A 27,453-nucleotide genomic window follows, 5' to 3' on the forward strand; every position below is an offset into this window, starting at 1 on the left:
AAAATTATACATGGTTTTCACATTTTCACTTATAAAATTCCCAAAAGTGAGCCATTCATATTCAGCTCCTCTGAGTCAATCATTTGTAGAACCACTAGGGTGTCTCCATCGTCTTTGGATGTATAAAAACTGAAATTACTGGCATCCTTCTTTGCAGAACAATTTAATCTCAGTCAGATTAGGTGGAAAGCACGTGGGAACATCAGGTTTCAAGTCTTGCCATAAATTCTCCATTGGATTTAAATATTAACCTTGACTAGGCCATTCTGACTTGATGAATTTCATCTAAACTAAACTTGATCTAAACTTGGATCATTTTAGTTTTAGTTTGCTGATCCAAGGCATGAGCAAACTAACCAACATTAGTCTCATTAGTCACCCAAAGTTAGATATACTCATTAATAATAATGTAATTGTTTTAATATTGTATAATTATTTATATTTATTATTATTTATTATTTATTATTATTATTATTATTATTATTATTATTATTATTATTATTATTATTATTATTATTATAAATAATGAAATTTAAACTAAACAACTAATTGCCCACTTTCATTTGAAGGTGTTCTTTATTTTCTCTCATGTTGTATTTTAAAAAACAAATTACTCTTTTTTATTATTATTATTTGGGAAAAGTCCGTTTCCAAACAGGTTTGTATTTGTTTCCAACAGAGACCGGCCATAAACCGGCCATTTACAATATGGCGGAGGTGCTGACGTATCGTTCCCTAGACCAATGAGGCCCCTGCTTTTGCTCTACGTCAGGTTTTCGTCTACGTTTGTGTGTTCTTTTATTTTGAAAGCACCACACAAAACCGGAAACCATGAGTTTTGCAGCTTTCCTTTTCTGTTCAGTCCCACCCGAAATCATCCGAACCTTAGCGACCGGGTTTCAGGTGGCAGTGCGGAAGGAAGTCTGCCTTTTCGCTGTGGGTTCAGACATTAAACTGACTGAACGTGAATTTTTTTTACTGCAGAAGCAGAAAAACGGGCAGTCGTTGCCTGCAGAAAAAGACGTTAACCGGTGAACTAAACCCTGGTCGGACCTGCGGGATATTCTACTTTCTCTAACAGCGTGGAGACAAGACTGTGGTTCAGTTTATATCTGAGGTTCCGAAGGCACCTTTGTGAACAGGTAAGAAAAATAAACTTTAATTAATACATCTGACCAAAAACTTGATAATTTTGCTGTTTTCAAACTGTTCTGTTATTAGCTATATTAGCTAGCAAGAGGAGTCTTTTCAGATTGCCTGAAAACTTGCCGAGGAGTTTTTTGCGTCGTTTATCTTTAAATGTAAGCTGCTTAAATGTATTTCCTTCTCTTTTTTTTCTTTTTCTTTTTTTTTTTTAATTGTCCGCTTTTCTTTCCTAGGTTTTCACAGACTACAGATAACTGTAGTACTTTGAATTAACTTTCTACATAAGTCTGTAAACCTATCCTGCTAACTTCTAGCAGGTTTCTAAATATACATGAAGGCGTGAAGGAGCTGATATCTGCTGAACTGTCTGTCTGTCCTCCAGAAGCACTTTCGGGTTGAATAAACGCCACAAAAAGCGGTTTAAATCTACTTTCTCTAAAACTAGCTCCCTTTCTAAATATACAAATCCCTTCAATTGTTTTTATTCGATTGCTGAAGATATTTTGTCAGTATGTCAAAATAGTAGACTTCTCCCGAGTCTACTAATTTGCATATCTTTTTGATAAATATACTAAACGCGAGTGAAAACATCAGTAGTGTGTGTTTTCTAAAATAAACATAGAAAGAGAGCCTATATTTCTAAAACTGACCTTCTAAGGGCTTAAAACCTCCAAAGATTCATAAATATTTATTCTGTGTGGTGAGTTTTCTGTGCCAAGGTCTCAAATGGAGCAATTATTTAATAAACAACTTTATACATGAAACACAAACTTGATTTGATCCGGTGTGCACATGTGCGATTGGGTTCTATTCTAAGAACCATCATTTTAAGGGTTTAAAATTCTGACTTGAGAGATAAAACGCAGAGTAGACCAAAATGAAAATGGGATTGTCAAAATGCTGATCGAGACCTATAAGGGTAAAAAAAAAACACAGAACAGTGTCCTTACTGTATAAACATCTATTGGAAAATAGAGGCACTAATACTTTGGATATTAAAACAAAATGGGGAAGGGAATTGGAAATTCTGCGAACGGAAGACGACTGGTTGAATGTCTGGAAGACCCAAACTACGACATCCTCTGCCAGAATTTGGAGAGAACATTGTTGGAAAAATATAATCAGATTTTTTATAACACCCAACACTACCAGTAAATTCAAATCTACTGTTCAGCCGTGTTGGAGAAATTGTGGAGCATCTGATGTTAATCATGCCCATATTTTTTGGCTTTGTCCTGGAGTTACACAGTTCTGGAACGAAATACACAAAAAAGATTGTAATAATATTGGGTTACATAATACCTAAGACCGGTCTGGTTTTATATCTTGGCCTTGTGGAGAATGTTGTTCTTAATAATGACTGTTATTTGTTTAAAATTCTGTTGGTGGCTGCCAAAAAGGTAATAACTAGGAAGTGGTGCCAATCTGATCCTCCCACCACAAAGGAATGGATACAGACTGTGAACTCATTATATGAGATGGAGATTCTAACACATAGACTGAGGACACAAGAAGAGCAATGTGAGGAAAAATGGATCACATCAACGTTACAGGACTAATATTGGATATGAACGGTACCCTTGAATTTTGTAATTCTGGAATAGGAGTCTCCCCCCAGTAGGTTATATTTGTTTTGTTTGTTCTGTATTTTTTGTATTGTTTGATTTTTCTTTTTGAAAGTATTCTAAAAAAATAAATAAGTACAATAACCTGCCAGTGGAAATAACACTTTCTAAGCTAAATATTGGGTAGATATTTGCTTAAAACAAGTTACTATATCATGCTGAAAAGTTACTTGTCTTATTTCAGGTGTACTAAGATATTCTAGATAAAACAAGACATATTTTGATATAAGATTTTGTTTTTTTGCAGTGTTCACACATGTAATTATACAAGCACGTAAAATTGGTTGCATTATACCAATTACACGTTTTTACAGTGTTCACACTGCGGGGACACAGAGCCTTGCCAAGTGTGTTTGGTCTGGTTTCTGGTGCAGATTATTACACTTAACATAAAACAAAACTAGCTTGCTTTTCAGTGACATATAGAGGCTTGTTTTCAGTAAATAGTTATTTAATATTGATTAAAAATAACTACTTCCACTTGCAGATTATTTCAAAAGAAGATATTCTTTCCCATGATGTAAGTGTAAAAAAATCTGTCTGTGGAAAAAAATGCTTTTGTAAAATCATTATTCAAGAATTACTGACTTGAAATAATCTCCTGTGTCTTGCTGAAAGGCAGCTTTTGTCTTGTTTTGGGTGTATTAAGATATTTGCACTTGAGGCCGGACAGAGACGCTTGGTGGGATTTTGTGTTTTTGCGGTTTTAGCTAGTAATGGCCAAATTGTTCAAAGTAAAGACGACAAAAACACTTGAGTTTTACAAAATTGACTGACAAGAGAGGAAAAAATAGTTTCTGATGTATCGCTTTTCACGTTTTTTGGAAGCATTTTAAACTTCAGCGGTCGTGTTTCTTTTTCCGTTTCTTCCCCGCAGCAGTCAGCTCACTGGTTTGCTGCTCTTTCTTTCCGCAAACAGGAAGTCTAAGGGCAACTGTCTGCGTGTGTGAAAATATCTCAAAGGACATTAAATGTGGTGAACCTTTAAAAAAAAAAAAAAAAAAGAAAAAATTCTGACTGTGAAGATATAGCGACGATTGAAAATAATATAAGCATTCATCAAAAACTGGAAAGAAATATGTTTGCATAATAATATCCTGTAAAAGTGCAGTTTATTGTGTCAAAGGATCTATGCAGTGCAACATGAAGGCAGCCCTCAATCATCCATCCATCCATGCTTATCCATAGTGGGGCCGCGAAAGAGTGCTGGTGCCTATCTCCAGCGGTCAACGGGCGAGATTGGCACCAGGTCGCCAGTACATCACAGGGCAACACAGAGATAAACAGGACAAACATCCATGCACACACACACCCACACACACACACACACCCACACACACACTCACACCTAAGGAGAACTTGGAGAGACCAATTAACCTGACAGTCATGTTTTTGGACTGTGGGAGGAAGCCGGAGTACCCGGAGAGAACCCACCATGCACAGGGAGAACATGGAAACTCCATGCAGAAAGACCCTGGGCCGGGAATCGAACCCAGGACCTTCTTGGTGCAACAATAAAGTATAAACAATAATATTCCTCTGATTAAAAGCCTTATGCTGAATTTCTAATCTTAAAATATGTTGACTCTCCTTCATAAAAGGTTTTCTTTCTTCTCTTTCAAAGAAACCATCAGTTTTAACTCTTCTGAATATTTTTTACACGATTTCATCAGTGAGGAGCAAAATGTACAATTTTTGCAAAACTAACTTGTCTGGTTAATCGAAAGCTAAAGTATCGGTACAAATGCTAATTGGATTGTTATAAATTGGCTCATGCCTCTGGATCCCAGTTTTTTCTTTTAATATTTTATTAACTTTAATTTTATTTTATTTTTTTGCAACAGTGGATCTGTTCAGCAGAGACAGCAAACTAAATATTAAACATTTTGTTTCCTAACTTTATATTATTTGCACACTTTTGTCAAGTTTGTTGCTTTATGCTCAATTTTACCATATTTCTTCGAGCCTCAGTATGCTATTTTTGATAACTGCATAGTATGTTTTCCTGATGCTGTAAATTTGCCCTGCCTGCTCAGTCTCTCCTTTTTTCTTTTTTGTTTTCATATTTTTACTTCTGTGTGAATCTGCATGCTTTGTCTTGTCTGTCACTTTGCTTTTCAAACATCTGAATTTCCCCACCAGGGGGTAATAAAGTAATTTGTGTTTATTCTGTTCAAAACAGTAACACCAACACAACAGCATAACATCTTGCAGTATAATAATGTTCCTTATACATTTTTTTTTTATTTAAAAAATTTGCTGAAATGTTTCCTATCACAATATTTGTGCTGCTGGAAGATAGTTTATTTTTTTTTCTTTCTGTTTTGTCTTCCTGTTTCCTCCTCTTTAATTCCCACGGCAGCTCCTCTGGAATGTCACAAGGAGCAACTTAAAGTAGAACATTCCTGTGACGGACACACTCTGTGTCCTAATAAGCTTAGCCGAGGATTGTGGGAATATTTCAGGTCTTTACTGATGACATGAATAGGAACTTGGAGTTAGAGCAGCTGACTGACAGGAGAACACAGACTGCAGAACCGCTGGGAGACGGTCAAAAATAGCTGCTGGTGTTCAGAAACCAGTACTCTGCCAGAGGACCATGGGATAAAATGCTGCATAAATTCCTCCATTACTAACTAAATGTGTTTTGTCCACATTTTTGTCGGTTATTCATATTTTCTTCCTGGGCGAAGCCTTCAATCGCTGTAGACTTCAAATCTTAATTGAGCAACACATGGAAGCGATTAGTAGTGAAGTGAAAATCAATCAGTCAGTTTATTCACTCGATTTAACAAATTTCAACATTAAGCTGCAAACATAATCAACACAAGTGAGAAGACAACAGGAGGAAGGAAAATGTTTTGTGTAATCCTGCCCCTAAATCAATGAGTGCAATCATTTTTGTTGGGACAGCAGCCGTTAGACAGTTCCTCCCGTTGCCGAAAATCATGACAATTTAGTTTTTATTCCAGTTTGTCGGTAACTTCCTGTACGTAAACCGGTCATGAAGTTTAGACATTTCACAAGCCATATGTTTTTCTATATGTTTTTTAATTCATTCCCAGAACAAAATGCATTTATGTAATCTCCAAACAGGATGAATTGTAACATTTGTGAAACTTCACAATGATTTTTTTTTTTTTTTTTTTTTTTGTTCTTCGTGTTTCCTCAATATCTGTCCCCCGTTTTGAAACCACTGGGTAAATAAAGACGATGAAGCTGCATTGATGACGGTGTTTCTGTGTTTTCATCCTGCAGGCGCCATGAGCCGGGAGCTGAACGTGCAGATGGGCTCCCCGGTCCCCGGGCTCTCTGAGCCGCCGCCTCCTGACAACGGGGGCATGGACTACAGGGACTGGGTGCGGCGCAGCTACCTGGAGCTGGTCAGCTCCAACCACCACTCAGTCCAGGCCCTGTCCTGGAGGAAGCTCTACCTGAGCCGGGCCAAGCTGAAGGCCAGCAGCCGCACCTCCGCCCTGCTCTCTGGCTTCGCAATGGTACGTCTAAAAAAACAACAACAAAAAACACTTTCTGTAGGAAGTCTGTGTTTTGTTTTTGTGTGGACTTAAAGACTGGAAAACATTTTGGCTTCACCATTATCTCCACACTCATCCCTGAAACCAGGAAATGGTTGCAGGTTTCCTCTTTGTGGCTTCGGTTTTGCATTGAAGGTTGGGGATAGGCATGTATCGCATCGTTTACTTTTTATTGTGATACATTTCTTATCACAGCAAGAACTTTGATTTATAGTTATGGTGTATTCCGAATATAGCAATAACATAAACATAACAATAAAAGTTATTCTTATCAATAAAAGTTATTCTTATCAATAAAAGTTATTTTATTGATAACATTCCACTTTACCATGGAATGTAGTGATAAAACTTGCCAACCCCTGATTCAGATATTCCTATCGGATCGGTGCGTCTTCACCACAAAGTTTGTTCTAACGGGGTTTTGTGCTGCAGGTGGCCATGGTGGAGGTGGAGCTGGATTCGAAGTACAGCTACCCTCGAGAGCTGCTCATCTCCTTCGCCGTGTGCACCACGGTGCTGGTGGCCGTTCACCTCTTCGCCCTGCTCATCAGCACCTGCATCCTGCCCAACGTGGAGGCCGTCAGCAACATCCACAACCTCAACTCGGTCAGCGAGTCACCGCACGAGCGCATGCACCACTACATCGAGCTGGCCTGGGGGTTCTCCACGGCGCTGGGCATCCTGCTGTTCCTGGCCGAGGTCGTGCTCCTCTGCTGGATCAAGTTCCTGCCCGTCGACCGTGGCTCCAAGGACGACGCCAAGGAATGCCCCACCAGCCCCAGCCCCACCAGCTCCAGCGCTCCGGCGAGCGGCTGGCAGGCGGCGCTGGCCTCCACCATCATCATGGTCCCGGTGGGAATCATCTTCCTCATCTTCACCATCCACTTCTATCGCTCCCTGGTGGGCCACAAGACGGAGCGCCACCACCAGGAGATCGAGGAACTGCACAAGATCAAGGTGCAGCTGGACGGCCAGGAGAGAGGCCTGCAGACGGTGTGATGACGGGACTCACAGCGGCGCCACAGACTCCGCCATGTTGGATATTTATAGAGCTGGGCCTCAGACTGCCAAGTTCTTCTAAAGGGGAACGATTTGGGAATCCTGGCCTGATCTGCAGACCTGTTGAGGTCAAAACTATAAAAAGTTTACAGACAACAAAAAGGGCTATTGCTTACCAAAATGCACTTTGCCTCTGATTTACAATGGTAGCTTCATATGGAAATGAGCAACTTCCTGTTTTCATCTCGTCTTATCAGTGGAATCTTTCAGGATTTGACTTGCAGCTTCTGTTCGAACCAACCTAGTTTTCATGCTCAGCCAAAGAGAGTTCTCATTTAGTCAGGTGGGCTTTTAGTTGGATTAACCATAATCTGTGATGGAAAAAGTGATGCCAAAGCTCCTCGCCTGCTTCCATTCAGAAACAATGTTACATTTCCATGGTGTCCAAAATGACGGTGCCCTCTAGGGGACATGGAGGAATTATTATCTTTTGCGATCTCTTCTAATAATATCACAGCATAAATGGGCCATTATAGCTGGAAAAAAGGGAGTAAATTTATGCCAGAACACTTGTATGATGGCACTAACACGCCATCATACAATAATGTATTTGCTAGTCGTTTCATGCAGCATCTTGAATACTTAAAGCCTTTCTGCTACTACTAGTAAGACATTTACTTGTATGTTAATATCTCCTTTGAGATCTCTGAAGTTTTTGATATATTTTTTTCTTTAAGATAGAAACACTTCAAACTTGTGTGCAAAATGCCAGAATAAAACAGGTCAGACATGAAGTGTCAATCTTTACTCTAAAGGATAAACGCAACAGAAACTTTCAGTGAGAAATAAATAAATAAATCCAAATTATTTAGACTATTTTGGAGTGGTTTAGACAAAAAAAACTAAAAAATACAATAAGCATAGCCCAAATTCCTTTTTCCTTCCACTTAATTTTACTTCAACTTGTTTGCATAAACCAGTCTTTGAACAGCCATCTTCATTTTCAGGAATGTCTGATGTGATATTTAAAATTTTTAGAACGCAAATTGTGGGTTTTTATTGACTGTAAGTCAGAATCATCAAAGTTAGAGAAATGAATGCGGGTTGTGAATAATTTAGTTTCTTTTTTTTTTTTTTTCATTCTCTGAAAATGAAATGTTTACTTCCTGTTCTCTCATCATCAGTTGAGTGTTTCTCTTTTGCAAGGTTCTGCAAGGTGGCTGATTCAGACAGATACGTCTATATAACTTTTAAAAAGATGCATTAACTTATCCCACAGCTGACTGACTTCACTGTGCTTTTATAGTTTCTGAAAGTTTCTTCTGTTGCCTGTTACAAAGGAAAGAAACCCGCCTGGATGCTGTTTGAAATGCTTCAGTATCTGAACTTGTTCCTATTGCCTTACAGAAAAACTGCCTTGAGTTTGCTGGATGAACTGTTTATATTTTATTTTATTTTTTTAAGGAACATGAACCAAATTATTGTCACATTCCAAAAAAAAAAAAAACACGACAGACCAAAGTGCCGTTCAGTTCATTTTTATTTAATTTTTTTTGTTGTCAGAAGAAAAAAAAAAAGTGCACTTTTTCTATTTTTCTGTTCTGTAAAGTCATAAGTAACTTGATCCGTTTGTTTCATGCCTGTGGACCCTGCTGGGTTCTGCAGAGGTCACGGGTCGGAACCTGGAATGTACCGCTCAATAAAACAAAGGTCAATGTTTTCTTTGTCTTGTGTGACGCCTTTGTTCAGCGTCGGCGTGGAGGCAAAGGGTGGAACCGATAGCCGTGGAAAAGATGCATCAGAAAGAATCTCAGCATCATTTTACTGTTTTTGACTTACGTCAACCTGCAGAAGAAATTCTCAGTCCAAAGACCAAATGAGTAATTGTAGATCGCGTGCAGTAGACCCATTTACTGCATGTGCAACCTTACTTTTTTTTTTGCTCACGCAATTTAGCACTGGCTATCCTTGTTAGGCTAACATTGTGTCCTAACGTTGATAGATTTGGCCACGCCCACCAACGTCAGTCATTGTGTTCATATATCGTAGAGTACACACACGTTCTCCTTTTTAGTTACTATTTTTTTTTATTTGTTGCTTCAAATAAGGTAATTGCTAAATTAGTTGACAATTGTTTGAATAATTGACTCATCCAGTTAATACTATGCTATGTGTCGTTGGAAAAGCTGTCATGGGAGCCCGTACTAGACTGGAGGGTCATACGGTAGCATGTATGTTAGAATAATGAGCATCCTATTTTACTATCCAAAGATAATGCATGTAATGTGAAATCATACTGTAGCATGTGTTCAAGAAGGCTCAGGGTCAAAGATGTGAACAGGCAAAATTTAATTTCTACAAAATCTTGGAACAAAACAAAATTCATGAGAAACCAGCGTTAGTCCAGAAGACAAAACTCTTCGTGACAGCAGATTTTTTTTTCAGTAACACAACTCTCTATGTTCAAATCCTATTTTTATTTTAATCTAAAAAAATCTAGTAACCGATTCCAAAATGAAAAAGAAAATGGGGAAAGAAAGAAATAGCCATTTTGTCTTCAACGTTTTCTCCCTGCTTCAACTCTTTTAGACCAGCAGAGGGCGACAGTGCACATTTTATGACACAGTCAAATTGAAAATCTCCTCCCTCCCTTCAACATTGTTCCAGCAATATTTTTGGAATAAGGATGCTAATAAACTATTAATGCTTTATAGGCTTAAGCTACATTTTTTTCCCCATCTTTATAGCTTCCAAGACCTTCGGAGTTACAATAAAAACATTAGGTCATGTACACCATTTAACCAAGAAATGTAGGTACTGATAACGATCATCTCTTTTCTTAATAATAAGGTGAGAAATAAATACTGCGGCCTTTTAAAAATGAAAGCAAATGTTTTCTATTTTACAAATAAAATACGTTCGCAACACCTCACAAGCCAACAATTCATTTAAATGTCTGTGTGTAAACTTTACAAATGCCCAGGAGATATTTTGACAGCAAGTAAAGCTGCTAATCAAAAATATTTGAGCATTTTATTTATGGGTTTCATGTTATTAAACCAAAAAAAAAAAACTTTACGTTGGAGAGTTTTTACTGTGGAAAGCTGCAAACATGTGGGGTTAAGCTGGGTTCCTGACGCCCTTTCACATTTAAAGGAGGACAGCGAATGCAGCAGTTAGAAATCTTGCTACGTGAAAAAGAAAATGTAAATGTAGCGTTCAGGAGAATCTGCTGCACAACAACAGCACCACTCTGGGGAATGTTCGCCACAGTCACGGGAGTGCTCATAGTGTTTATTATGTTGTAAATCTCTAAACCACACGAATCAAGGCTTTTTAAACATTTCTTTTGACTGAAGGGGGGAAGTTTAGTCACTTTTGTTCATTCAAGAACACAACTTAGCCATCTTAGCTTTCTTTTCCCTCCCAACTTTGAGGCCAGATGTTGTAAATCTGCTAAATCTAATAATAAAACATCTTTTCAGTGAGCTCTTAGTTAATAACTTCTGTTTTCTATCCTTATTTGCCTTATTAATCCAACATAGATGCTTTATGTCTGTGGTACTTTCCTTTAAATGAGAGGTTTCTGTACCCCAACCAGCAGTTTCGTCCACACCATAGAAGAAGAAATACAATCAGTGTTTTTGAATCAGCATAATAAGACCATGCAGACACAGGGTTCCATCAACAATATTCATAACCTTCCATGTATTTTGGCTGGACTCGCAGATCAGATCAAGGCAGAGAACCGAAGCCCGACTGTATTAAAACTACGAGCAGGAGACGGAGAATTTTATCCTTCCTATTGGACTCCCAGCAACCATATGCCCAATTTGGAGGTGTGCACACTTCACCCTCACTGGAAACCCGACTGACTCAAGCTGCTACTTGGCCAAATGAATGCAAATTAGCAAAAATAAAAGTATTATAGTGCAACAAACTCGGTTGGTTAGCTTTTCATAAACATGATCAAACGGAAACCTATCTCAAAGACCACAAACGTCTAACGAAACTCCAACACTTAGAAAAAAAAAAAAAAAGTTAAACACTTCTCTGGTATATTGTTAGCTTGTGAGTTGCTATAGAAATGTCAAAAACGGCTGTGATTGGTGAGGAGAGCCAAGCATTACCACACAAAATCTACTAATAGTGGAAAACCAACAAACGGATGTGTTTGAATGCTACGCTGTGCATCTGTGTGAACTGATGAAGGCGTCGGACAGTAGAATAAAAAAAAGTTTTAAAAAAAGGAAAGTAAAAAGTCATCATGCAGTTCAGTTGCACATTAAGGCTGATGAACATCTCCAGTCCAGAAAACAGATTTAAGTTTCTTCTAAGCAGAAGCAGAGACTGAAAGCAACTGGAGTTTTGGCAGTTTGAATATTTTACGTTTCATCTGCGTCTGTTATTAAAGCCACAAGATCCAAAACCCCTTTAACTCTAAAGACGAGGTCTGAACTCATTTACTGCTTTGAGTCTCACCGTTTGTCCCTGGTAGGCTTTAGATTTTGAAAAAAAAAGAAAACTCACTAAATGTGGTGATGATTCGTGAAACCTGTGAGCTGACCTTGTTTCAAAACAAGAAATATCAACGTGAAGCTCTTAAATGACGAAGCTTCTTCTTTTATGAGAAAGTTCCCGATAAACAAAAACATTCAAGAGTTCATGAACCGCCAAATCGTAAGAGATGACATGCCACAGGGTGCAAAACACAAAAGACAACCGAAATCATTAAATAGAGAGCTAACATAGCTTATAATCAGTAAAAGGCGAAACAAAGACGATCTGACAGAGTGATCTGAAGGCTGCCTCATCTCATATAACCTCATCTCTGCCTGCCTTCACGTGGGGAAGAAAACCCTCTAACGTGGCCTGATTCCTTCGTTTGGACCTACAGGGAGCGACTTCTACACTCTGAAGCTTTCTCCTTTGCCATCGATGTGGCGCAGACGCAGGTAGACGTCGGTGCCGATGCCCTGCATGGACTGTACGGACAGGGAGCCGCCGAGGTACTCCGCGTAGGCCCTGGATGTGGGCAAGCCGAAACCAAATCTACGGGAGTAAGAAAAAATAAATAAATTAAAAAATCGCCAGATTAGTGACGAATGGAAAACGAAAGAAAGGGTGTGTCTGCACGTCCCATTCTTACCCATGCATTGGGCTGGACTGGTTCCCGCTGTTGGTGATGGTGTTGAACAGGTTGCTCACGCGGGGGTCCTGCACGCTCTCCTCTGCGGTGCTGAAGTGGTAATCCATCACCTTGTCGATTATTTTGTGAGGGATGCCGCCGCCACGATCTGCAATCCTGAACGCGCACAAAATAGAACCGTCACCGGAGGAAACCGCTGCAGGTCAAACGACGTACCGTCCTACACAACGATGCACTGGAGGTAAGATGGTACGTAAATGAACGGTTCGGTACGTACTTCGGCCTTAAACAGGGCTGGAACATTTGTGCAAAGCAGGAGCTGCTGTTTGGAGTCACCAGGCCAGCTTAGATGTCTTCACCACTATTGCTACTCTTAACTTGTCGATATTCCTCTTTCTATGATGCTCCAACTACTAACTTCCATGGACTTTGGGGGATTTTATTCGACTAACCAAGAGGGCATCAGTGGGGAGCAAAAAGACACGGGGAAAATAAAAACCTGAACATAGTAACTCAGATTTCTTTCACTCCCTTTTATGCAGCAGTTCTGTTTCTCCTTTAAAGAACAACCAGCAGCATAAAGACCAAGAAACCCAGCAGACGGTCAGGGAGAAGTGTCAGACAACGACAAACAGCTTGAGACAAACTGTTGTGATGACAAATATTAGTTGTGTACTCCACAAATGTGGCCTTTATGCCAAAAATATGGACTACACTGTCTAATTAGGGCAGTGTTTTTTAAAGTGGGTGTCACTAGGGGGGCGCCAGACGAGCTTCAGAAAGTTGGGGAGATTGTAAAAATAAGAAAATCCCATCCATCCATTCATTCATCATTATGGAACAGTTACCCCCCCTACCAGCAGGAGGGGGTGCTGCTACCCATGTCCAGCGGTCAACGGGTGAAAGGCGGGGTCACCCTGGACAGGAAGCCAGTCCGTCGCAGAAGAAGAAAATTGAATCGGATAAACTTTTTTAATTCTATGTTATTTAAAAACAAAATCTAATCTGTTAAAGTAACTTGTAGAAATGTTGCCGTGCTCATCTTTCTGATTGGCTGCCAGTCACATTTATCAAGCTAATGTAGCGAGAGCAAAATGGAAACGTTTCTGACAAGAAGACCAAAACGGTCCAGCAGCCCAACATGAAACCATAAGAACAGTAGAGATTAGATAAGCTTTCATGTGTGATTGGTATAAAACATAACACATTTTCATATAATCAAAGCAAGGGATTGTGATGAAAAATGATTAGGTCATTAATTAAGATTAATAAAGCCTTAATTAAACACCTGATACTAATATTCCCACCCGCAAAACTCATGGACAAGTAAAATCAAAAGTTATGAGGCAGCATGAACGTAATAATGACTGAATAGAGAATAAAGTGAGAAAAATAAACATTGTAAAAGTCAAACCTTCTTTACATACTTTGTAGCGTTTGTCTGTGCGGTCAGAAGCTAACGCTGTTTGGGAACTCGTGTCTGAGAGGATGATTGATTTTCAGCATTGATAGGGAAGTCGAGAGGACGCCTGAGTTTAAATACAGGACGGTCAAATCGGAGTTCAACTTCCTGCCCGGTGCCCACATATGACATGCTCAGGTGTTGGAATGGCCCAGTTAAAGTTCAGCTAGCTGAATATTAATGCAAGCCACAAGTTTCCTCTTTCTTGGTAAACATTTATCTTGCGGGCCAACATTTGGTCTCAAGAGTCGAAATCTTTGCATTTAGACCTGAAGCCACTGACCTGATGACAAAGTCGATGTCGTTGTTGGCGATGGTGACCACCACATCGGGGACGTTGTACGGAGTGTCCAGGTGGCTCTCCATGGTGGCTCTGAAGGAGGAGCATCAATAAAAAAGTAAAACACTAACAGAAACGTTGCCCCCGGAAACAAAAATAACTCAAAACACTTCTGAGTCACGTAAGACACAGGAGATCGATTCAGTCTTTATTCTGCTTTTACAGCCTAAAAACCATCAAACTGAACAACGTTTTTGCTTTTTTTTTTTTTTTTAACCACTTTCAATGGATCTCCTGATCACTGAAAAGTTCTTAGTAACTGTAAGGGAGGTGATACTTTCCACCAAAGTTTCAGAAGAGGAAAAAGAAACAGTTGAATCTTTCGGTCTTCAAACATCCTTCATTACTAATCCCTCTTCTCCACTTCCTTCATTCATCATGCCTTCCTGCCATCATTCCCCCATTTTAACACATTTACCCATCATCCCAGCTTCCTACATCCCTCACCCTTCATCCACAGATCTTCAATCCCCACCGCCATTATTTCTCCTTCTGCGCCGAGGTCCAAATTAACAAAAATATTTGTCCAAAAAAAAATACATAAAGATAAGCCTTCCTCAATGTGGCTCTGTGACGCTGCGGCGGGATGAGAGCTGACGCTCCGGTCTGTTACCTCATGGCGTTCTTGAGGAGCTCTGGCAGGATGTAGTCCAGCGGCAGCGGGATGAAGGGGAACCGGGCCGCCACGTGTCCGTTGATCCGGACCCGGGGAGAGTTACCGTACTGGTGTTCACACAGACGCCTGTCGACGCCACAGAGAACGAACCACAATGACCATTTCTCCATCTGTCCTGCAGTATTCTTACGCTGCTGCTATATTTAGTATTTTCATTTGTCTTTTCTCGTTTTATTTTACCCTTTAAATTAGTTTTTTTTTTTTCTTTTGTATGTTTATTGTTGTTGCTGTTGTGATTTTGATGAGGTCACGATAATAAAAAAGTCAAAGGCTTACTTCCACCAACACGTTTTCCCGTCCACACCTCGACTTCTTGCCTTTGCAGGAATTCAAATATTGTTTATTACATATTTCTATGTTCATTTTTGGTTGCTTTTTTCTGCGTTGTGTATTTTTGACCGGGTAAAAATGGCCAAAAAAAACCTATACTATAGTTACTTTAAATTCCTAACCTTCTGGAGAGATTAATCTAATCAAATTTAATCTAATCTAATAAGTAGTGAAAAGCAGCTTGTTCCAATTTCAAATCTTTGTCTGTCAATGAGTGATTCTAACTGAAATCAAGCTGATTTTATAGGGAAAAAATGCTTTAATTAGCATTTATGTTCAGCTATGCTTATTTTTCAATACAGTTTAATAAAGATTAGCACATAAATACATGAGATTAAAGCCAAGTGGCTAATTTCCATCTCTAGTCCTGCTGGCAGGTTGGTGTCAAAACAAACAAGAACAACCTTTCAAGTTTTCTTATTGACTTTGTGTAAACAATGAAACTGTGTCTATTAAAGTCTTTCGTGAAATAATAACTTAAAAGTACAAAACACTTCAAATATTTGGTCCAATGGCCACTATCGCTGTTTGTAGACAAACTATTGTAGAAATCTCTTCTTGAAACGTTGCTTTCAGAAGAAAAGTAACTATTTAGACTCCATGAACATCACTGCTCCCAACAAACTCAACGGGTCTTGCATATTGATGAAGATTTGTGCACACGTTCAGCTTACTCAGAGCACAAAAACACTGCATGCTGTCATAAATATAACCCACGAATCAGAACCGTAAAATAATTCCAGTCAGAATTTTGAATTCCTGAAACGGCGCAAAGATGACGAGGAGCGTAGCATTTTTAAACTTGATTAACATCCGGCTAATTTTTAAAACATTTACACTCAAGAAATCGTCCCGCCCGCTGAGCAAACATCCCAACTAAAAATACAGCAAAATTATCACTGGGACGTATTAACCCAACTAAATAACTGATTTGTGCCTCAATTTAAAAGCAAAATCATCCGAAACCCAGCAGGAAGCTGCTGACGGATTCCAGAAGCATCGCTTGACAGGAAGACTCACGGTAAACAGAGCGATGGCTCATATCTCATTCACCTGTGTTTAGCAGCCGACCTCTGACCTTCCTCTGCCAATAAAAGAGCTGAAAGCAGCAGGAAGCCATCTGACGGCGCCGAGCAAACAAACTCACCTGGAAAAGTCCACCCACTTCTCGATGATCTTTTTAGGAGAAAGGCGTCTGCAAATGATCCCCACAAAATCCGCCTGGAAAACAAACAAATTCCTGTCACAGAAAAACACCTGATATAAACATCAGCTTCTTTAAATTATCGGCTTTTATTTATAGACTTTATCAAACCAGAGTCAACTACGAAAATCAGAAAAGGAATGTTTTTTTGTAGCGCACTAATTATCACAACCCAAAGTGCTCAAAGGGAATAAAAATTATAAAATAAAATTAAGGAGCAGATATGAAAAGGCATAAAAGAATAAATCTTTCAGTCCAGATTTAAATGTTCCTGGTTATCTCATGTTTTCAGGGAGTTGATTCTAGAGCGGAGAAACAGGATGAGCTGAAACTGTCTGGTTGTTGTTGTTTTTTTTTACAGAAAACACAGCTGCAGCGACTTAACCTACTGGAAATAAAGGAGAACTTTTATTCTGGTGATGTTTTTTTTAACTGACTTTAAGTTGTCAAAATTTAGATCTGAGACCAAACCTACTCCCTCGTATGCTCTGTAGCCTAAACCCCAGTTCAACCTTTTTTTGGAGATAAGCTGTATAAATTGGGTGCCATCTTTATGTTTCTGTGTAAATTGTATGACGGCGTATTAAGAAAAAGTCAATTTACGCCACAAGACTCAGAAATTTTCTAGAAAAAACGAGGACATTTTTCAGTTTGAAAAGTTAGAAAAAGCAGACATTTTGAGATCAGTCATAAAAGTCGAACATTTTTTACTTTTTACAGAAATTTACTCCTCTTTTTATTCTATGATCAGCGGCCCTAATACGCTGTCGGAAAATTGTGAAATTTCTTGTCAACTTCTTAAATTCTGCAATATTTGGTAAAAACATCTCAGTGCTGCCCTCTATGCGTTGAATGGTGGATACTGCAGTTTAATTTTTCTATTGGTAACAATCATTCAGGTATAAAATCATCTCACTAAGACACACGCCCTCTGGTGGCAAGTCAGAGGTTGTCAGCAAAGTGTCAATAAGAGAAAAAAATCTCTGGACTTGTCACAAGTCACTTCTTTTCTTAAGTGCTAGAAGAGTTCTGAAAGTTGTTAAATATAGCGACAAAATCTACAGAGTCTTCCCTGTTCCTAACCACAGCCCCGCTTAACTCTTTGCACTCATCCCCACACATGGCCACGCCCCTATTAATCACTGGGCTCCGCCCACTTTAGTGGAATTTTTCAATATTTCTGTTTTTACATCGGATAAGTTCAATACTCGCGCGTTATTTTATTATACATACAAAGTCTGAAAACTCTACATATAAATACTAATTCATGTAGTAGTCAGACATACATTTTCTTCATGAAGAGCCAGATGGTGTGTGGCTAACATTCGGATTCCCAGACGGGAACACAGCGTTGTATCCAAGAAGTTCCTGATGATGGTCTCATCCTGGAAGACGGAGAAAACAGAAAACGGTAACTGACGAGGCTCCCGGTCTTTCTGTCCTGAAACCCTCAGCCATAATTCCTCCAGTAAATAGTATTAACGACCAGAGTGCAGCTCTTGCCTGGATGTGTCGTCGACACTCCCGGAAGCCCTGGGCCAGCATGGTCACCACGTCTTTGTGGTCATCCAGCAGCTGCTGCACCAGTTTACAGAAACGAGCCTCGACCTCCTGGTCCTTGATCTGACCACAGAAGCAAACTTCACACTGAGTCTGAAAATGATTTCCTTCAGTCAAGGAATTTTGTTTCACACGATGAAATTTGAAGTGGTTGTAAAGACGAACCCAATAAATCCATCTGTAGAAGTGTGTTTAAAATACCCATTTGTTCCTATACTCATTTTTTCCAGGCAGGATGTGATGCTGAGCAGAACTTTTTGCCTTTTAAAGTCAACTACAGTGTCTATAAATACTTTTCACCGCCTTGGATGTTTTACCCTTTTTACTGCTTGTGCAAATCAACCAACCATGAGCAACAAAATGATTTTCACAAAAAAATACCCCAACAACTTTAATGTCAAAATGAAACCTGATTTCTGCATAATAACACAAAATAACACAGTAAGTGATCCAGTCAAATAGTGCTTCGAGTCAAATTGAGTGGAACGGAGATCACCTGAATGCAGTAACTGCAGTAAAAAGGAACCAGTATTCATGGCTGAAGAAACACTCTGACCAATCAGAGAGAAGATTATTGAAACATATTGCAAAGTCAGGGGATGGATAGAAAACAATTTCTACGGCCCTGAATATGAACAAATGTTGTCATTGCAGTCAAAAGTGCATTTACTAAATACTAACTTGAAGGGGGTGAATATTTATGCAATCACACATTTTATGTTACATTTTTATTTAACCATAAATATGTTCGTTTTGACATAAAAAGGGTTGTTTTTTTTGTAAACTTTTTGTCAGAAAAGCCACATTTTGTTGATCATGACTGATTTGTAAGAGAAATTAAAAAAAAAAAATGAAACATTCAAAGAGATGAATACTTTTCATTGGCACTTTATCTACTAAATTCTTATTAACCGGCAGACCGAAGTAAAAATGAGAGAGAGCTTCTCACCTGGGTCTGCAGTGTCCTGTTGTTCTCGTCTATTTCAGATTAAAAGTACTTTTTGTTTGCTAACAAATAAAATTACAAAAAAATAATAATAATAAAACAATATGTTTGAACTTGCTTAACAGTAACCTAAGCATCCAATATTTTAATTAAATAGTCAAATGGTAGAAAATGTGGCATAAATCATTGTAAATGTAGAAAGGTTGTCATGCACCAGCTGAGCTGTTTTCAAAAGAGACAGGAGGGAAGCAGATTAGCTTCACTAGTCCATGACGGGATAAACCAAATAAATCTGTAACAGGGGTGTACAAACTTCTTGCGATGGAGGCCAAAGTTGTTACCCTGAAAGCATGCGCGGGCCACAAACGTAAAGTCAAAAGTGTATTCATCAAAATAAAGTTCTCGTGTTTTTTTGCACTTTTGTCTCCTCAACAACAAACTAAACTTTTGCAAATCTGGCTGATTTCTTCACCCAGATCTGAGGAACAGTTGCTCAATGTTTGTGGTTCAATTTACTGCAAAATGAAGATGACTGCTTGAATCTTGCTAATAAATGATAAGTTGCCTTGTGCCTAAATCATTCTTTATTTAAACACAGTTTTATCTGCAAAAATGTCAAAAAGATAATAAAAAAGTCAATTTGCTTCAATGACCTGCTTACAGGCCAGATTTGCTCAACTGCTGAATAGCGGTCGCTTTCGGGGGCCACAGCACATTATGCAACGGGCCAGAATTGGCTCTCAGGCTGCACTTTGCACATCCGTGATCTACACTGCTAATGATTTTTTTCTTTTTATTAATTTGATGAAATTTTGTGCAAAAGAGACATTTACCTAAATGTTCTCTATCCTTAAAGCTAAAACGGCTGTTTCCTGGTTCAGAGCAGATGAAAAAGCCGTGAAGCTGCTGTTTTCAGGTGAATCCATGTTTTTAACAATAGATGACATCTTCCCCCCTCCCCCTCCCTTGAGAAATGCTGAACTTGAACTCATGAACCCAAACCGTGTGCCGTTGCAGTATTTCCTGTTTGCGTGACACTCACCTGGGGAAAGTCGCTGAGCATGTGGTAGGCTCTGATGTACAGCTCGTGCTGCAAGAAAGAGCAAAAGAGACGGATCTCAGTCACATGACCAGAATCGACCGCACAGCGACGCCAACAAACTCTCGCATGGGTCGCGTTACAGAAGCTCTCAGGATCCTCTTCTGTTTTCTTTCTGTGTAATAACATTTTGTAGCAGTTATAATTCATCTGCTAACGGATATTTGAGCTGACCTCCGTTTCTTCTGATTGCACGAAGAAAGGAGTCGGGCTTTACGCAACCAGAGGAGGAATCTGGGTGAAGGTTCATCAACCACGTTGAGAAGAGCTCAGAGGGAGAAAACTGGCTGGAAGAGACGCCGACTCTGCTTTTATGTCACAAAAAGCTCTTTCTGTTCCACAGAAGCATTTATTCTGGCTGATTAGAGCGGCTGTGCAGCCTGTGCAGAGGAATGCTGCCTGTTTAATCTCAACCTCCAAGAACAATGTGTTCCCGCTGGATGTTCTGGCACCCGACTTTACAGCCAAAAAAAAAAAAAAAAAAAAAAAAAAAACAACAGACGGATTCATCATGAGACAGCGTCATTACAACCTTTAAAGATGTGCCTTGTCTCAAAGTATTCATACCCCTGAAATGTTCCTGTATTCTGTCACATTATAACCACAAATCTCAGTGTGTTTTACTGGGGTTTTTTTTAGGTTAGATCAGCAAAGAAATGGAACATAATTGTGAAGCGGAAGGAAAAAAAGTCACAGTTTTCAAAAATCAGTCAACCAGCTAAAACCTCAGGCAAACGTCAGGGTGGAGAATATTTTAACATCAATTTTCAAGTATTGAAAAATCCACAGATTCTCATCTAGATTTATGTCAAAGCTTTGACTAGGCCAGCAGTGGCCAAACGTTTTGCCGTGGGGGGCACAAATCATCAAGTTGAAAGCTCTTGGGGGCCACAAAAATACTTCTTTCTCGATAAAACGTTTAGACTAAATACATTGTGCCTCTCTTATTTTTATTTGCTCAATAATAAAGTAAACCAAATATGCAAAATAGTCAAATTTTTGTAGAAAATCAATCTATAGAACATTGCAGATTTTTTTTTCTGGGCTCTGCAACACCAACAAGGTGTGGATTAATGTTTCGTCTGAAGCATTTTGAAATTAAGATTCATGTAGAAACCTAGTAAACAAATTAACACTTTGTTGAGTCTATGTCTTTTTATTTTAAGGCTTTATTTGTCCAAAAAAAATCCATTCTAAAGAATAATATAAGTTATTAATGTCTGATTTATTCCAGAACTTTTCGGAAGGTGAAAGTTTCAGTGTTGACACAACAAAACGACGTGTCAACATGTAAACACGTCCACATGACAACAGGCAAACACGACAATATGTAAACACGACAGCTTGTCAACATGACGACACGTCGACATGACGACATATCAACACATCGACGGAAGAGTTCCAGGAGAACAGACTGGAAAGTTTGTTTGAGGATTGTTGCAGAGGATCTGACAAGACAGCAGGAACTAAAACTAAATCTAATCACACATCATTTATCCGTCTGTTTTGATTTTTCACTTTACCAAACATTTAAGTGGTTAAAAGGATTTAAAAAGGGAAGAGAGAGCAGCAGACTGCCACAGTTAGCAGGTCAATCCTGCAGAAAGGTGAAGACAGAAGCTCCTCCACTATACTGGGCTCAGCAACTTCAGCACAAAATAACTGGAAAACCCTGACCAGCACAGAGCTTTTGTGTTTATTGGGAAGGCCCTTCATTCCCAGGCCGGGTGAACCCGTAGCGGCGGTGGATGTTTCTCCGTTTTCAGCTCTGCTCAGCAGTTAGTGAAACGTTACACCCCGGAGCACGCAGGTTATGCCTCTGATTTACTCGTTTGTTTTGGCTCTAGCGTCTGATTTACAACGCCTCACTGCTGCATCAGAAGCGTCGTGGAAATGGGGTCATGTTTTGACGTTGGGTTTATGAACAACCATGTAATAGCAATAAATATTCGTAGGCGCTGGGTTCAAGAAATGAGGCTCAGCAGAAACTTTGGATTCAGTAGCACTAAATCTTCTCTATTTGGATGAAAACAACAACATCTAAAATTTAAATACAAATCTGGATTGTTTTGATTTTGTAGCATGAACAATTAAAAGAATAATATTACTGAATCCCATTTGAATTCAGAATGTTACCTCTCTGATATGAATAGAATGAAACAAAACTATTTTCATGTTATAATCTTGTACATTATATTATTATTAATATTGTTTATTTATATATGTATATATTTATATATATATTATTTTATTTTATTACACTTTTTGTTCTTTCTTGTGAGCCTTTATGTCTACATGCTGCTGTTACATTTGAATTTTCCCACTGTGGGACAATAAGGGCTACTTCTACTCTAAAATGAAAAGATATTGCATTTCCAGATGCAAATCTTCAAAGTTTTCCATCAATTTTTGGGAGCAAAGCCTGACAACATATCATCATCCTGTCTTCTTCTTCGTGGTTTCTGTCAGTAGTAACATCAGGTTGTTGATCATATGATTTGTGTGATGTGAAAAAAGTGTTTCCATTGCAGTTTTGCGAAATACATTAATTTCGGTACTGCTGAGAAACCCCCCCACCTCATCCTAAAGCAAAAACTTTATACAGAAAAATTTCCACCAGTTATTCCACACCTCTCTCCGGTCTGTGAAAGTTCAGCACTGACTCATGAGGACAGTCCCAGTTCTTATTATAACCTCAGCTGTAGCGGGTTCCTTCATGTTTAGCTCTAAAAAAATAAAATACTGACTTTACCAAGGAGTTTCTACAGGATTGTGCCCTTACCACTTGAAGAATGGTTGGGTTGCAGCCGATGATGAAGGGCAGACTGCGGAAGCCCTTGATGCGATGGGCGATCCGCACAGGCAGCTCCTTGTGAAGGTACTTGGCACTGCTCTGGGATCACACACACACACACACACACACACAGTGAAAAGCTGCAGAGCGTGAAGGCACTGCGGTTAGATGATGTACTCTCAGTGTGGGTGAAGTGTTTACCAAGATGTGGTGTCCATCAGGAGATTTCCCAGAATACAGCAGGGTCGCTAAGGTCAACCGCACTGAGGCCTGCAGACACAATTGCAAAAGAAGTCAATTAAAATCCGTTTTTAATAAAAGAAAAAAACATGTTTCTTTATTTTAATGAAACGTGAAAAGCAACACTTTAAGTAAGAGTGTGTTTTGCTTGCATCTATAAGGAACAATTCCTGGATAATATCATAAGCAATCCTATAAACTCGTTCATTGGCTTTAGCATCCAATCAAAGTAACTCATTCTAAGTCATTTTGATTTACACAATTTGATCATTTTCTAAATATAAATGGGGAAAAGAAAATCCTGAAAGCTCTTGCATAAAATGTGGGACAAGTCTCAGTAAGATTTTCAGGATAAAACAATCTGTGTGACAAACACCATGACACGTAGAAAACAGACATGTTAGGGCAAAACTCTCCAGCAACTGCACACCAAATTACAGGTTCCTGTGATTACACGCTAAAAGATCCATTATGGCTGACTATAATTTAGGAGAAAATATACTAAAAAAGTTATTGCCTGCAATCCATAAATCATACATCAACTAGGAAAGACGTAATTGACGATTGCCAGACTGGTAAAATCAAGACATGGTTTAAACAGAACCTGTTTGACAACACGAAGAAGACTGGAAACCTTACAAAGCAACACATCCTGTCCCAATCAAAAGAAATTCAAGTACAGGAACAAATTTATTGACATTTATCAGTTTGGAAAGGTTACATGGTAATTTATTTAGACTTTGGGATGTCAGAGAACAGCAGTGAGGCCCTTCATCACACACGGAGAAAACATGCAAAAGTAGAGAACCTTAACAGGAGATGCCGACCTACCAAGACTACTCCAAGAATTCATCGATAGCTACAGTATGTTTCCATCCAATTGTAATGCGAATTTTGAACAAACATTTCCACTGTTGCCAAAAAGGTGTGGGGGGGGGGGAATGTAAATTATTTGTGCTTGCATTTACTGGTGTGAATCAAATCAACCAGACTACGCAAAATTTGTCAAATTTTGAAGTTCTGTACGGTTGTAATAAACAGGAAGTAGAGGTTGCAAACTAGCATGGACCACACATATCAGAAAAATGGAGAGTTCTCGAGATGCGAGGTCGGGAATTAGATTTTTCTCAAGGTTATGTGACTCCCATCAACTCCCAGTCTTCAGAAAATTTGCTTTTTCAGAACTTATCCAGCAAATGTGTTTCCATTTCTCCTTTAGCATATTAACTCTTTTTCCGAAAAGCCCAAACCCCCTCAGGCAGGCGCAAAAACTTTTTTGCTAAATTATCTTGAATTTTGCCATTTCTATCAACCTTTTCTAATGAGACACTTAAAAACACACATAAAACACATGGATGGAAACATCGTTCCACAACGATGTAAGAAACTCAATTAAACTCCAAAGACTTTATAGCAGTTGTTGCTTTCAAGTGCTTCGCAGCAGCAGGGTTGGTAACAAACTAAACTGCATCTTGTATTTACTCTGGTTAATTCAGTCAGGCAGCAAAATGTGTTTGATCTGAAACGGCAAAAATCTGAAAGGACACAGCGCTGCAAATTTGTAGCAAAAAAGATGTCATCTAGAGCAGTGTTTCCCACTGGTCTTCAATGCACACTATCCTGCATGTTTTAGATGTTTCCCTGCTTTAATATGCCAGATTCAGCTGATTGCAGTTCACAAAACACTTGTCAATTGAGGTCACCTGGGCTGAAGCAGGGAAACGCCTAAAACATGAAAGGCAGTGCGCCTTGAGGACCAGGGTTAAGAAACACTGATCTAGAGAGCAACAAAAAAAAAAGACAAGTCATCCTACATCTGCATGCAATCTGCTTCCCCCAGAGATCGGATTTCACCTTCATAACAACAAATGAGTCCTAGCAGGCACGTCTAACAGACAAACAGTCATGTTGTGTCTGTTTACCTTAATTTAAACCTGAGAAAAAAAAAAATTCTTGGCAAGGTGTACACAGATGCAAAACTTGTAAGTACAAGTGGAGGATAGTCAGGGGGAACAATCTGACCTAGTTTCTCCTGGTCCAACCACACCAATGCACACAGCAATTTCAAGCTTTCCCTTTTGTCTGGTGACCAGCGCTAATCTGGGAACTGCTCTGCAAGATTAATGTCCAGTTAAATGACGAAGTTAAAGCTTGTTCAACTTCACAGCTAAATATTCACCGTTTAGAAACTCAAGATCTTTAAACTTTCACAGGTATCATGTAAAGAATTTAAAGTACACCTTGGGTTTTGTTTCTACACTAAAAAAACTCTTTACAAAAAGATAATTGGTAAACACCTGACTGAAAATGATTGAGTGTGAGGAACTAAAACATCTGAGTTTGCGAAAAAGAAAGAGGAAGGAAAAAAGTGTTGACAACTGTGAGAAAAAACTGAGTCTTGTGTAAAAAAAAAAAAAAAAAAAGTACATCTATGACGATATCAAACCGGAAGGAGTTCTGTTAATTAATCCTCAAATTAGTCGGACTACTAATTTACACTTTTATTTTAATCGAAATTAAAGTTCAAATAGGGTCAAAAGGTCAGATTAGCTACCAGACGCAACAAATAGCGACTTTCTAGTAATAACTGGGTTATTCAATCTCCGATTTTGAAACCTTAACCCTTTCTCAGCTGATAACACAAACTTGTTCCACTCTTGTGAGCTTTGCTGGAGTAAAGGATTCGCGCTCTGCACCATTATTCATCAACCACTGGTACTATTAATTAGTAGTAGATCGCTTAGCTAGCTAAACAGTTTGTCCTCCCGATGCTGCATTCAAGGGCGCGCAAACAGCCGAGGAAATCAGAGCGTAACGTAACGGTTCTGATTCTTAAATTAAGATGTTTTTCAAAATATATTCCATTTATATAAGTAATATGTATTCCAATTAGAGTACTGTAATTAGGAAACATTGTCGAATCTACTTTTTTAAAATAAAATGTTGCCATTTGCTTATTTCATTGTCTAAATCGCATTTTTCCTATTTGGCTTTAAGAAGGCGAGGTTCAACCGCTAAACTACTTATGTAAGCAACTTCTTTTATTGCATAACATAGTGCAATAAATGTAGTTTTTGCTTTCAACCTTCACTGACAGTTAAGACAGTAGTCCGAACTAAAACTGGTTGTTTTCAGCATTTCCTCATTCACTGAATGTAGCACCGACGGTGCTATAACGGCTAGCTCTGCTCGCCAAGCTCGAGCCAGCTCCAGCCGGCTCGCGCTAACATTCCCTCACCGCCGCATATGAACAGGGAGCACAAAAAAAAAATCCACTCCTCACCTTCTCTGCCGAAACATCGATGGCGGACTGGTTGTAAAAGGAAGTGACAGTCTTCGACCGTTCTCTTGCCAATTCTGAGACACCCTGCGCTGATGATGTGGACCGGAATCTGGGATTCCCGGTGCCTGACTGCAGCGCCGGTAATGTTTTGGCTGCGGGAGTCAGTAAGAGGCTGCCGAACCTCGGCCTGGCCCTGCCGGTGACACCGCTCAGCATCTCCGCCGCTATGCCTGCCAGTCCCGGTCGCATTTGGAGGCGAGCTGTTAGCGCGAACAGGGCTGGCCCGTTCCTGGTGCAGAACAACGGAATTCTGCAGCTGCTATGAAGCCATTAGGGTTGTGTCGTTGCGCACAAAGGCACGAATCTGATCTCAATACAGTAGAGACGGGGTACAGAAAGGCCTCTGTGCTTATTGGTCACTAGGTCAAAGATGTTCGGTAACGACGAGAGAGCGCAGCCAATCAGCGAGTCAGTCAGAGGCGGAGCTAAGTATAATCAACGCCCCACTCACAACGGCACATACTGTACTCTGCATGGCATGTAATGTGGACAAACAATAGTGGTAAAAACAAAGTAGAATAAATGCAAACTAAAAATAAACAAATTTTATTTGTACTGCCCTTTACAATATCAAAATATATAAATGCGTACAGACAGGGCTTAATAACGTGCTTGATTAAAAAACAGAAAAATACTTAAATAGTTTTACAATTAATTTCTCTGCAACATAATTATATTGTTCTCTGCAACAATGTAATTATGGATTGCAATGTTCCCTGCAGTTCATTTGTTATTGATTCTTTTCTTATTGAAGAAATGAGGAAAGAAGCAGTGATAGAAACAAGAATCCTTGGTCTCTAACCCAGGCTGGTCAAATCTTTAAACAAGTGGTTCAAAAAGGTGGCAAGCCTTCTAAATGTCCAGAAAGAAAACACAAAATGTAAAAAACTGATTAACACCTACATATAGAGGAACAATAATCCAGTTTGGATGTAATAGAAGCATTCAATTCAATTCAAATTCAGGATGGTTTGCATTGTCCATATTTTTTTTGATTATATGAA

At 39.1% G+C, this 27,453-nt stretch overlaps 2 protein-coding genes across 3 annotated transcripts; one reads left to right on the forward strand and one right to left on the reverse strand.

Moving 5' to 3' along the window:
- The first annotated feature begins 594 nt into the window (after positions 1 to 594).
- Positions 595 to 9,026, forward strand: orai2 (ORAI calcium release-activated calcium modulator 2). 2 transcript variants are annotated; one of them, XR_004340966.1, is made up of 4 exons: positions 595 to 1,142; positions 6,030 to 6,268; positions 6,740 to 7,925; positions 7,973 to 9,026. XR_004340966.1 is itself a non-coding variant. In XM_032576174.1 (3 exons), exons 2-3 carry the CDS (start codon positions 6,035 to 6,037, stop codon positions 7,304 to 7,306), a joined length of 801 nt encoding a protein of 266 aa, XP_032432065.1. In that variant the 5' UTR covers positions 595 to 1,142; positions 6,030 to 6,034; the 3' UTR covers positions 7,307 to 9,026. The 2 variants fall into 2 exon arrangements, 1 of the variants encoding a protein (XP_032432065.1); XM_032576174.1 differs by having other exon boundaries at positions 6,740 to 9,026.
- A 607-nt stretch (positions 9,027 to 9,633) lies between these two features.
- bckdk (branched chain ketoacid dehydrogenase kinase) lies at positions 9,634 to 26,804 on the reverse strand. Its single transcript, XM_032576172.1, has 11 exons — positions 26,390 to 26,804; positions 23,068 to 23,136; positions 22,855 to 22,965; positions 20,016 to 20,063; positions 17,971 to 18,090; positions 17,754 to 17,852; positions 16,411 to 16,484; positions 14,871 to 14,999; positions 14,201 to 14,290; positions 12,456 to 12,611; positions 9,634 to 12,358 (listed from the first exon to the last, which is right to left on the reverse strand). Exons 1-11 carry the CDS (start codon positions 26,636 to 26,638, stop codon positions 12,214 to 12,216), a joined length of 1,290 nt encoding a protein of 429 aa, XP_032432063.1. The 5' UTR covers positions 26,639 to 26,804; the 3' UTR covers positions 9,634 to 12,213.
- Between the last annotated feature and the right edge of the window lie 649 nt (positions 26,805 to 27,453).

Source organism: Xiphophorus hellerii, chromosome 11, assembly GCF_003331165.1.
Source record: "Xiphophorus hellerii strain 12219 chromosome 11, Xiphophorus_hellerii-4.1, whole genome shotgun sequence".
Classification (NCBI taxonomy): Eukaryota; Metazoa; Chordata; class Actinopteri; order Cyprinodontiformes; family Poeciliidae; genus Xiphophorus; species Xiphophorus hellerii.